This window comes from Fulmarus glacialis, unplaced genomic scaffold (genome assembly GCF_000690835.1).
Source record: "Fulmarus glacialis isolate BGI_N327 unplaced genomic scaffold, ASM69083v1 scaffold30861, whole genome shotgun sequence".
In the NCBI taxonomy this organism is placed as follows: Eukaryota; Metazoa; Chordata; class Aves; order Procellariiformes; family Procellariidae; genus Fulmarus; species Fulmarus glacialis.
The window spans coordinates 1-13,232 of record NW_009193917.1 but is presented as its reverse complement, the minus strand read 5'-3'; the positions used below and the strand labels follow the sequence as shown (position 1 = coordinate 13,232).

At 38.1% G+C, this 13,232-nt stretch overlaps 1 protein-coding gene across 1 annotated transcript; it reads right to left on the bottom strand.

The window, feature by feature from the left end:
- Positions 1-204: 204 nt before the first annotated feature.
- On the bottom strand, positions 205-12,712 carry LOC104083935 (dimethylglycine dehydrogenase, mitochondrial-like). Its single transcript, XM_009587607.1, has 6 exons — positions 12,696-12,712; positions 11,336-11,501; positions 3,682-3,780; positions 2,275-2,439; positions 1,619-1,823; positions 205-356 (listed from the first exon to the last, which is right to left on the bottom strand). Exons 1-6 carry the CDS (start codon positions 12,710-12,712, stop codon positions 205-207), a joined length of 804 nt encoding a protein of 267 aa, XP_009585902.1.
- Positions 12,713-13,232: the final 520 nt, after the last annotated feature.

Sequence of the window (13,232 nt, the reverse complement as noted above, 5' to 3'; positions counted from 1 at the left end):
GGCTCCCTCATTTCCCATATCCCATCCCACCTGCCTTCTCTTCCTTCCAGTGCACTCCCATCTACATCTCCCTTGCTACTCCGCCAGTCTTTCATGCTCACACAGCTCAGGCAGCCTCAATTTTCCAGTCTCAGTTTCACACACAACCAATCCTCAAGTATCCTTCCTAATCTTTTTGTCTGAAAGGCTCCAGCTCCAGTTCCCTTATCGAAACATGTCAGATCCTTTTCCGCTCTCCCTCTCTATGGTGTCATCCTCACTGTTGCCATCCCCACAGTCCCTCCCAGTTTGAGCTTCCTTATTCTGCAAGTCCTCTAGCACGTAAGTGTTCCGCTTGCTGCCGGTGCTCGAACCACCTCCAGGAACCTTTCCCAAGCATTTCACTCTCCCAGCCTATTCCCCTTCCAGTTCAATTGACTCATAATTCCAGTTGTCAGCCATGGTTATTCTACCCACCAGCAAGAAGAGTCCCTGTCTCACTTCTTCAGTTTATCTGCTTTGCACTAGAAATAGATGCTTTTTTCTTTTCCACTGCACAGATGTAAAAAAGAATTATAAAGACATATCCTTGCTCTCAGTTCACTTGTCCCATCTGAGCAAGAAGAGAAAGTCCTCTTGAGCCATCACAGCTTCCTACTGAAGTCTCATTATTCACTGAGATCGGATGCAGATATGATTCAGTTTGAGACAGACAGAGTCTGGAAAAATTTCATCCAAATGGTAAATATTTAGCATGTTTTCAAACAATTGAAAACAGAAAGTCTTTGACTAGGAAGTAGAAAGCACGCTTCACGTAGGAGGTGCCAACGGTTTCACGAATAATATATTTTTCTATAACTTGTATAAAGCATCATAAAAATGTGAAGTTTAGATTGAATATAGGTTTTTAGGCCTATCAACTTGTTTAGGAAAACAAACACAAATCCAAAGGACTCTTACCCAAAAGCTCTTTGAAGCAGAAACATCAGTTTGGCTTCTTTAACACAATGAGGAATAAAAATTCCATATGTAAATACAAGCTCCTTTGAGTTAGGAAATTTTTATTACATGAAAAAATGTATTGTTAAGCCAAATGCATGCTTAAAATACTACTCAAAGGGCAACAAAAATCTTCTGTTTCAAGGATATGTGGATAGAGCTAAATCGTAGAGATAGTATTGAAATAGGCAGGGTTATCTTACTTGATGCAAATCTCCAGGCTCTTTGAAAAAACAGTGAGCACATTTCTACTTCATTTGTACATCCCTTTTCCCTTCCTAAGCAGCTCTCGTAAGATTTTAGAGGACAACGTGCATAGACAGTAGCGTGTCTCTCCTACACAACTTACTGTAGACCAGTAAAGGCCTCTTATGCTACTAAAATCTAACAAGACAGTCTGACTAGTAACTGCTGGAGACAAACCAGAAAGAAATATTATTAATGCCTAGTCAAGGAAAATTAACATAAGAGCTAAATTTCCACAATACTTTGAAGTAATATGCGCAAAGTATGTTTTACCACAAACCAAGTGAATAGTCAAAAACATATATTACTTATTCCTGTAATCCACACAATTCAGTACAGATGCTCCATATCAGCTAGTTTGTAAATCTGAAGAGTATACAAATGCTTATGTTACCTGCAGTATTCACAATTCTCCTTGCTCGAATCATTCCAAGTGGAGTTTCAACTTCCCATGTCCCATCTGATCGGGAGTTAAGATTAGTCACTTGGACAGGGTAATTTAGTTTGGCACCATATTTTCTGGCTCCTGCAGCCAAGGCCATAGTGAGAGAGTAGGGATCAATATGACCATCTCCAGGGTTATACAGGCCAGCTAAAACCTGAGTGGAGGTAAAATCCCACAAAACGAAAGAAATTAAAATTCATCAAAATTAACTAACTTTTTAAAAACCACTTTATTTCTTGAATGCAGTAAACCTTAAGGAGTCAAATCAAAACAAATTTTCAAAACATAGAATAATATCAGGCCTTCAGCTAGCCAACTTAAGAATGGTGTAAGGGAATAAAATTGCTCAGTTCTCCCATGCAATCAAAGGCTGCAATGCTTTAATATTATAATATTATATATATTATAATTGATAGTATGCATACTGGCATACAGTATGCACTAAAAGGCATGTGAGTCTGATTTTAGTTTATAATGTATCTTTTTTTCACTGAAAAACACGAATTTATTGTACAATTTGTATAAACAGACCTTATGTCTACATATCTGATAAACCAATATTTAATTGCCTTGGAAGTTATTTTTCATGAAATTAGATTCTTTACCGTATCCATGTTCAATAAGGGAAATAGCTCTTGTACTTTCTCAGGCGTGATTAGGTACTGCTCTGTTGGGTGCCAACCAGCACGAGTCATTTGGTATTTGAATTCATCCACCCTAGTGGGGGTTGAAGCAATTCTGATGCTGCCAGGCTGATGAAACCCCACAGCCTAAAACAAAGAGCAAAAGTGAATTACTGAAAGAACCTTTACTTATCTCCACAAATGCCTGTTCTTATACTACAGGAAGTCTATAGGAATTTTGCCATTAACAACACTGAAAAGAGACCCAGATATGTTAGGTGCCCTTGAAGGAACAGGACTTAGATGTAAACTCCTACAGAAAATAAAATTTTAAAAAAAGTTATCAAATTAATTTCTTAGGTTAATACATACTATTGTCAAAACAGCTGTAAAAAGCTTTTATGGAATGTCATGATATTTTTATTACGATTTGATAAATATTTGAATTTATGCACTCATACAGTATCTTTCAAAAATAGAATCAGATACATCTCAAAAATAAATATATAATAGTTTATATTACATCACCTGCACAATTTTCTGTTGAGATGCTGCAGAACAAATTTAACTGACTAAGCACCTTTATTGACACAATGAATAATCACCTGCCTTTTTTTGTCTGTAAAAATCCTTATATAGCTGGACACTGAATGCTCACTTTCTGGTATACACTATTTACTTCACCTTTTCTGTGTTACCTCACAGGACATTAATATGCCTGAATAAGTCTTTTAATAGAACTCACAATTATAATCTGCTGTAGTATCTTATCTAGCTGAGCAGTAGAATGAAGAAAAAAGCATTTTATTACAATTACCAAGTTTGTAGACGAGTACAGTGAGGATCATGAAATTGCTGCTGCTGTCTGAAGCAAGCATGAATTTTGTAAATGAAATTTATGTGGCTGAATGATGCCAGATAAAAAAGACAATGCCTGTGTTTCTCTGCATACCCATTCCTTAAGTCACTAAATAAAAACACATCTCTGAAAGGGATGGGAAGAATTGCAGCAATCTTCTCAAGTACAGACAGCATCATATCATATGAATTTTTAAGTGGACATGTTTTTTTCAGGAATGTATCATAATCAATCCGTTCATTCCAGATCCTTGATGCTATTTTAACTATATACCAAGCTAAATCTGCTGAGCTTCTGAGATGTTTGATGAAAACCGTTTTCTTAAACTTTAGAGGGACCTGGGAAACATCTAAAATATTTAGTGACTAAGCACCAGACTATATGCAAGCAGGAGAATATATTTCAATAAAATGGGAGCTTTATGATAGTCATGAACACATAATCAACATGTCAACTCCAAACTTTTTTGCAAGACTCTTCGTAAGGTTACCATTGATCTGAATTAGTAATTAAAAGGTTAAGGAGATTACCTGTCCAGTCTCTTCTTCCAGCTTTTCATAGAGTTTGATGCTGTAAGAATGGATTTTCTTCAGGTTTATTCCAGGATGAAAATAAGTAGTTAAACCAGCCTCAAATAAGAAATAGGAACAACAACATAAAGATATGATTAGAAATGCAGTGTTTTCTTTCCCTCCTTCCAACTGTCATTCAAAAAGAAACTGTCAATATAGTTAAAGAAAAGCAACACATGGATAGAGCCAACTGCTACAAAAATAAAAATAAAATCCCTTCCCTACTTATGGCATTCTTGTTCTCTGCACACATGTTTTTCCACCTGTCTTGTCTGATCAAATTTGTCAACCCATGATACTGTTGCAGTTGTTCTCTCCTACGGTTTCCTTTCTTCCTTAAATTGTTTAGTAGTCAGTTTCAAATCTTCTGGAACAGACACACAACTCCGTTCCTGATCAACTAAATCAACGGATTGTCCTACTGAATGTCCTGTAGTAGGATCTTTTCCTTCTTGCAAAAGGAGATGCGAGAGAAACCAAACTGTCACAAAGACCAGATCTTAACAGAAGTTATTATTTTCCTGGGGTGTGAACAGCAGGGCAGTGGAAGTCAATATTCTTCTATTCTCAACAGTTGTCTCATGTGGCAGTTGAAGAGCAACTGCTGCATTTCAGAAGTAGCTTAAGAAATTACTATATGTATTTCGCACATCATTTTACTAGGTCTGACTTTAGAAAGCTGTCAAGCCCTTTTAGGTTCATGCAAAGGTAAAATCAAGAGGTTACTACAGCCTCTTCTGTATCTAAGGAAACTGGTCACACGCCTACAAGAGACAGCTGCATCAATCTAACGACATTCGTAACTGCAGACATTTAGCACTTAAAAAAAGCAGAGTTAAAGTGTTACTAAGTTAAGCATATGTCTTTGGATCTCCTGAATTCGACATCTCACTAAAACCCTTCTTCCAAGTGAGACAACAGAAATGCAAAACCAGCTTAGGTTTTCAAGCTAAGTAACTACACTGATTTAAATACTTTATATATATATACATAGTGCATATTTTGCTAACTAGAGCTTATTCATAGATAAAGGTTGCTCCAACTAAGTGAGCCAGACACCAGAGTCCACCTTTGAGTTCACTGCCATTCGGAGAAAAAAACAGAGGAAATCTAAAGATAAAAGTAGCACATATAGTAGTTTTCATAGTTTCCTTCTAAGTTGCCTAGTATGCACATACATTAACTATTCCTGATTTTAGCTTGTCAACTCTGTTCTGTGCTACATATTTTAAGGCTTTAACTTTTAAAGCTAGTGGAATAACTGTATACATATGAATAACAAAAGCAAGATTTAGTGGTCTTTAAAGATATATTTTAACTCAAACTAATTTAATTATGCTAAGAACCTACTAAATGTTACACTTCTCTATAATTAACAATGACATATATTGCATTAATTAGATCACACATCCTCATTTTTTGAAACCATGGCCTCTTCTGACCCATCTTTCCTGGTGCAGCTTCACATTTAAGACCTGATCTTTTTCTTCAGAAACAATTAGCTTCAAATTGCTTTTAGCGAATGGCTTACACTCAGATACCATGTCCCTCAAAAAACATAAATCATATTCACTGCCTGAGATGACAGGTACTCAGAATCTTCAGAGCAAGAGTATGTCAAGTGTCTGGCATTACTGAATATATGTCTTTAGGCTAGCCACAGTGTTAAAAGCTTTTCCCTTCATCACCTTTCTTTGTAATGATTTTATGTTTCTGATACCTTAAAGTTTATATACGATATCATAGTGTACGACGAGTGAAATGCCAAAATCAACCAATGGAAAAATGTGCAAAAATTAATCATCTACCAGTACTATATTTTTTAGTTGCACCTGTATTTTATTCATAAATTTGGCTCTAGTTCCCAAAGTATTGTTCCTTACCTCAACAATCTGAGTTTAAAAAGTGATCACACAGATCTGTAGGAGGAAGAAAAATCTGCTAAGGGCCACATTAAGCACAAAGCAGGCATGTTGAATTCAGGAAGTCCCTGGGCTAGATTAATAGTCTGGAAAAATATTACTTGTCCTTTTCTTCTTATCATATCGGATCACCATCATACTGGACACTGCTGGAAACTACATATTTGACTAAATGCGTTTTTGATCTCATTTGATACATGTGGTTTTACTTGTGGTGAACACATTTATTTTAATTACCTCAGACTAAAACCCAGGGCTGTTTCACTGCAGAATTTGTAATTAAAACTTGCTTGTTTCTTAAAAAATAAGTCCAAAATAAGGGCCTTTTTTCTGTGTATACAGAATAAAGAAATAAATTAGGCTTTGAAATGTTTACATTTCTTTAGCCATTTACAATAACCTACGATAATTAATTTACTTGTACCTGCAAATAGTGTCACCTCATATTATTTTTACTGTCTTCTTTTACTTTGTAAACATTTTCTAGTCTTCTGTTATTTTTCCAAACGTAGTAATATATTTTCTTAGGGAAATCCCATTTTAGTGGTCACTGTTAACAAAGTAATTTTGAATCAAATGAACCACGAATCACTTGCAAGTTACCTATAAACCCATATACATTCAAGAGAATTTAATTGCAGGAATTAACTCAAAACTTCTCTCTCTGGCCTTTTTAAGCAAATAAAAGAATTTTAAACATATTTGATGCCTTTTGGCTTCAGATAACTTATGTTTCTGATTTCAGGAGTGCAACTGGGAGACAACTATAACCTGACTGGACTATATAAAAATCAAGATCATAGAATCATAAAACAATAATAAAATGAACAGATTGAATGGGACCTCAGGAGGTCTCTATCCAATCTCATACTCAAAGCAGGGACAGCTATGAGATCAGACCAGGTTGCCCAAGATTTTCTCCAGCCTGGTACTGAAAATCTCCAAGGACAGAGACTGCACTTCTTCTCTGGCCAAGTACAGGACTTTGCATTTGTCCTTGCTAAATTTCATAAAGTTCCTGCCATTCCATCCCTCCAGCCTGTATAGGTCCCTCAGCAGGGCAGCCATGACCTTGAGCGCTTTGACAGGTCTCTCCAGTTTGGTGTCAACTGCAAACTTGACAAGCATGTACTTGGTCACCTACTCCACATCATTGATAAAGAGATTAAACAGGATGGGTCCCAGGACAAACGACGCTCCACTTGTTTCCAGCCTTTGGGTAGAGAATGACCAATTAATCACTACCCTTGGAGCCCAAATATCCAAACAGTCTTTTAACTATCTAGTTGTCCACCCATACAGAACAAAACATCTTCAGTTGAATACATTAATATTATGGGAGACAGTGTCTAAAGTCTTGCTAAAATCCAGGTGACACCAACTGCTCTCCCCTTGTCTACAGATTCAGTCATTTTATCATAGAAGGCAATCAGGTTTGGTCAGACGTGATTTATGCTTGGCAAATCTATGCCAACTGTTCCCAATCACCTTTTTTTTCCTTTATGGGCCCAGGAATATGACCTGAGACTCGCTCCATGATTTTCTCACGAAACAAAGCATGACAAGCTGACCTTTAGCTCCCTTGCTCGTCCCTTTGGCTTTTTTAAAAGATGCATACATATGCCCTTCTCCAAATGTTGGGCACCTCCCCCGATCTCCACAGTTTTTCAAAGGTGATACATGCCCAGACTTGCAATGCCATCAGCAGCATTCTTGCATCCAGCCCATCTAGTCCAATATATGTGCCTGAGTCAAGTTCTCCCAGTAATCCTTGCCCTGACCCTCATCCACTGCTGGTAGTTCCTCTTCTCCTTGAACCCTGCTCAGAGCACAGAGGCCTGAGAAATCTTGTCAGTGAAAACTCAGGCAAAGAAGGCGTTGAGTACTTCACCTTATCAGTGTACACTGTGACTAAATTACCCACCTCATTCAGCAACGGTCCCGCATTTTCCTTGTTCAGCCTTTTACTACTAATGCAGCAGTAGAAGCTCTTCTTGTTGCCTTTAACATTCCTTACAAGTCTTAACTCTAGTTGAGCTTTGGCTTTCCTAACATCCCAGGCAATTTTTCTAAATTACCCCTTCATAGCCTTTTCCTGCTTCCACCTGCTGTATACCACGGTTTTGCTCCAGAACTCAGTCATGAGCTCCCTGTCTGGCCCAGCTGGCCTCCTAATACATGTTTCTTGTACTTGAAAGAGGTTTGCTCTAGGTTTTGCTCTATTTTTCTAAAACAGAGATTCTGTTACTGTAGGTGAAAGGGATCTGGGAAAATAATTTTAAGAATGGCCACTTTGCTATAAGAATTGACACAGCAATTTTAAGGCATTTTTATAGTTGCAGTTTTTCTTTGTTGAAATGTTCATGTATCAGTTTTGTTCTATTCCAGTCTGTTTCAGATTTTATACTAACTCCATTTATTAAATTAGTATTCTGGAGGAAAATTGCATTAACACTGTTATCACCCATACTCTCTCTTCTTGCAAGTTTGGAACAGGTTGTTACAAGTTTTTATTTGTCTTGTGCTGTGCTTTATTAACCATCAGCAGCAAAATCAATTGCATGTTGCAGAAAAAAGTATCACATAACACAATATGTTAAACATTTTCTTAGAAAACACGTTTTAAAAAAGTAATAACACAAAAAACTTATCTGCTGAGTGAATTATATATTCCTTGTTCAGTCCCTAGGGCTTCAGTGAGATTGCAAATGATCTGACCTGCAGAACAGTACAACTTCAAGAGTTCTTAAAGCCTAAGTCCTGGCCTAATTTACACACATATAATAATGACTACTTTGTCATGATTAGATAGTTATAAAAATGAGCAGCACTTGCTCTATTATTTATATCTTCTTATTACTGATAATACAAATATGTGCACACTTTCTGTGCTGTTTTAATTTAAATGAAATGAAAGTCAGTCGAATTTATCTCAGACCTGAGAAGTGGAAGAAAGTTTTGGCAGCAACACTAGGAGGAATATGATCTATATGAAATGATCCTGAGCTCTGGCAGGACCTAATGGACTGTGAAAGAGAGAATCTGAATCAGACTTTCACCATTTGGGGCTGCAGGCAATATACTATGTGCCATTTTACATGCTAACTCTATGTGTAATTTTCATCTGTATGTAGTATTGTATCACTGTGACGAAACCACTGATAACTGGACAGTACATAGTATAACAAAGAACTCACAGTCACAGTTTTGATCTTTCTCATCATCTGAAACATCAACTTTTTAATCTCCAGACACAGCAGTCTAATACAGAGACAGTATACATGTAGTTTACTTAATAGTTATCCATTTTTAACCTGTCCCATAACTTGGTGTCTTGCTGTGTTAATCACATCAGATTCTGTTGCAGCAGGTGCCACAAAGCAGCCCTTTCAACAGCCCAGTGCAGGCATTTTCTCTACTGCGGTCCAGGTCTCTCCCTACTTTTGAAACAGTTCCTCACTCAGTGCTCCATCGCTGCATTCACCAAGAAGTGGAGGCAAAAATACTGAAGGAGAGGTTGCTTTTACATAGTTATGAGTAATAAGCTAGAGTGAGCGAGTGTAACAATAAGAACAAAGGAAACATTTAGTAACAACCTCCCATTAGTGATTTTGGTTTCTTCTTCAGTGAGGGGATTTTTATTATTTTTTACACACTTATTGTTCTGTATATGCATTGGGTAAACAGAATTCAGCCTGTGCCTCACTCATATACTTAAGCTACAGTATTTCTTTGAGCATTTCATGGTTACGATTCAACACACAAGATGCATGATCTGACACTACACGTGGTGTTACTCTGTTTACTGAACTGCATCACCTGTGGTATCATTCTTTCTAAAAGAGACGTAATTACTGAATTTTGTTTTTCCTAACTTCATACAGTGTGTTTTCTTTTGCTTTTTTTGTTGAAAAGCAAGTAAAATGAAGTATAAACCTACTGATACATTTCAGGCAGTGATTTTTTTTAATTCATTGTTTACTATTGTTCTCTCCTAAGGACCTATACAAATGTTTGCACTAAAATGAAGTATTTCAAACTTCAGACTTCCACCCCTGGGAGAAGTATGAGAATACAAATCAAATATAATCCGAGTCATGCTCCTCAATTTTTTCCTGAAAGGCACTCAAATACTATAGTTGTAAGTATTACATAAATGCTCTATTGTATTAATAGAGTAGTTCTTGAGACAACAAACTGTTGGTTTTTTACTCCCTTACACACAGGGATAACATTCTCCCAGTTTCAGCTGAGCATAGCTGGAAATGAATGGAAAAAGCATCTATTATTGTGGCAAGCTTTATTTCATTTCGTTACACTACCTACTCCAGACATTAACATAGAAAATACTAATTACATACATACATGTTGTGCACCAGGATGTCCATGTGATTAACATTATTACAGGAGGTGTCCCCACTCTGTCATTATTACATGTACATCTTTGAATACTGTGTTCAGTTTTGGGCCCCTCACTACAAGATGGACACTGAGTTGCTGGAGCGTGTCCAGAGAAGGGCAACGAAGCTGGTGAAGGGTCTGGAGCACAAACCTTACCAGGAGCGGCTGAGGGAACTGGGACTGTTTGGTCTGGAGAAGAGGAGGCTCAGGGGAGACCTCATCGCTCTTTACAGCTACCTGGAAGGTAGTTGGTCTCTTCTCCCAAGTAACTAGTGATAAGATGAGAGGAAATGGCCTCAAGTTGCGGGCCTCTAACCTCAAGGGAGGTTTAGATTGGACATTAGCAAAAATTTCTTTACTGAAAGAGTGGTCAGGCCTTGGAACAGGCTGCCCAGGGAAGTGGTGGAGTCACCATCCCTGGAAGTATTTAAAAGACGTGTAGATAGAATCATAGAATCATTAAGGTTGGAAAAGACCTCTAAGATCATCATAGATGAAGCGCTTAGGGACATGGTTTAGTGGGCATGGTGGTGTTGGGTTAACAGTTGGACTCGATGATCTTAGAGGTCTTTTCCAACCTTAATGATTCTATGATTCTATGATTCTATTATTCTGATTCTTAATTCTTTTCTTAGAGTACAGACAAACATTAAGCCTTAAAAAAACCCACAGTGTACAGTTGTTAGCTTTGGTCCTCCAAGATTTTGTGTAATGTCAGCAGTGGCAGGAAAGAAAGCTCTTTTCTCTAACAAGATTCAGTTTCTGGGACAGTGATATTCTTTGAGAACTGGACACTGATGCTGCTCCTTGAATACTTCTTTTCAAGGATGACACATATATAAAAAATAATTACACACAAAATAATGCCAAATTTCACGTTTCTGGTTTATGTATGACAGTGCAACCACTTCCAATGATAAAGTCAGCAGTATAAACTAGATTACCTTTGAAATAAAACTTTGAATTTGAAGTCTAAGTTAAACTAAAGTTTAAAGTCTAAATTCAGTTAACTGCCAAAAATGTATAATAATATTAACAGTTACCTTCCAGTAATTTCAAAATACAGTATTTGTCCCAATTTTTACAAATAAGAAAAGTGTACTGTGGATAGGTGAACCAACTTTTCAAAACTCATACAGCAAATCTATAAAGAACTCAGTGCTAAAGTTTGTATCTATAAAATAAGACAGTTAATCTCTGGAAAGCTAGGGAATATAAAGGTAATGAAACTTCCACCGTCAGATATACAAACTGCTTTTAATCTGAGAGATTAACAAAACATTTCTTACTGCATGCCAAGTAGATCCTGCAGTGAGCTCAGATTTTTCTAGCAGAACGACATCCTTCAAGCCAGCCTTAGCCAAGTGATAGGCTAGACTCACACCAACGCAACCACCTCCGATGATCACTGTATCTGCTTTATCTTTCCCCAAGGAAGGAGACTGGGTTTCTTTCCTGGGAAAAAAAAATCACTGACAGTTACAAAAAGACAATTGCACTTTTGTCCATCTCTTTTATTCACAGCTCCAATCACAGTATAACTTGGTGCCTGCTTGGGAGTCTAAGTGACACACCTGATTTAAAACCTAACCTCATCATCTTACCTTCTTTCAAAGTAAATGCTCTTAAAGGGTCATACACATAAACAGTAGTAATACAAAAAGCAAAGCAAGTTCGCTTCCACTCACAATTTTAAATCTTTGTTATTTGTCCAATATATACCCTTATATGTAGGCCCTGTTTTTCAACGAGAAACTGTAGCCCCGAAATGAGTGTCAAAACCTGACTTTTCAAAAGTGCTATAGTATACGCAATACAAAGAGAAAGTCTTTAAAAAATGTCTACTAAGTAAAGCTCCTTAATAAATTTCTAAAGTCAATGTCAGCAGACTACATCACTGTTTGTGTTCATGAACAATGAAACTTAAGGTTTATTTTCATGTTCTATTTTGACACCTTCTACTTTGCTGAAGTCAAAACGTTCTAGAAACAGGTTTTTGTCCATGGCTCCCACCTGCTACTACACCACGCTGCATTTTCACAACCACTTTAAGCCAGCACAAACCAGAACTGCTGCGATAGGCAGCCCCATTCTCCTCCATCTCCTCTGATCCTCCTCTCTACTGCCCAATCCACAGAGAGCCACGCAGCAAGCCAGATCAGGAAATCTATCCAAATTTTAAAAAGCCATTTTTTTCCAAGACCAAGATAAGGTAGGACCTACAGTAGCAGTACAGACTACTGTGAAACCACAGTATCTCTCCCTTCAGGACAGTTAATCAATACTCTATTTTATCTGTCCCCCTGCTTGTACATTTGCTTTTGCAGCTTCTCTGGCAAAAGGCTTTCTAATGTGTAACTAGTCTTCCACCCATCCTCCACTCAGAAACCAAAGCTATTAGTTGTATATACTATGAGTGGAGATCTTATAAAATAATATGGCATTTTAAGCACAAATGCAGGAGGAATATGCACCATGCTTACTCATTATGTGGCAATGAATGAAAAGTAAAATAAATGGGAGCACTGGACACCACAGGTTTTCTGTATTTGGTGCACCACACACTTGCACGTGTTCTTTTTTGAGATTACAGATTAATTTTTGCAAGTTAACAGTAAGCTGTTTAACAGCCAAGTGTGAGACACTTACACCAGCTCCTCCTGCATTTTGCGGCACATGGTAATCAAGGTCAGGCATGGAGGTTTTTCTCATGCTTCTTTTATGCCATCAATCTGAGACTTCCTCACCTGACTTTCAGCTCTTTTCAACTGTTTCTTTCAAACCCAGGAGGCTGGTAAGAATCCGGGGGGTACCTTCCCTGTGAACTACACAGTTCACCCAGATGTTTGCTCGTGCCAGTTAAAACAGGTGATTTTCCCGCTCATCGATATGGCCCAGAAGACAAGAGAAGGGATCTCTCTATACCGGTCAGCGACTCACCCCGGGCTGGGTCTGGTCTTTGACGCAGAAATGCGAGGCGCAGGGGGAACATGCACCTCCTGCCCGACGGGAGGGGCCTTGGCGGCCCGGTGACCCCGACCGGCAGCTGGTGGAGCACTGCTGGGCGACAGAAGGAGCCATTCCCCTTACCACCTTCCCCTCGCAGCCCCCGCCGGGCAGCTTTACCCTCGGCGGCCGCGACTTCAGGCGGCGCGGAGGCCGCGAGCTGACATCCGCGACCACTAC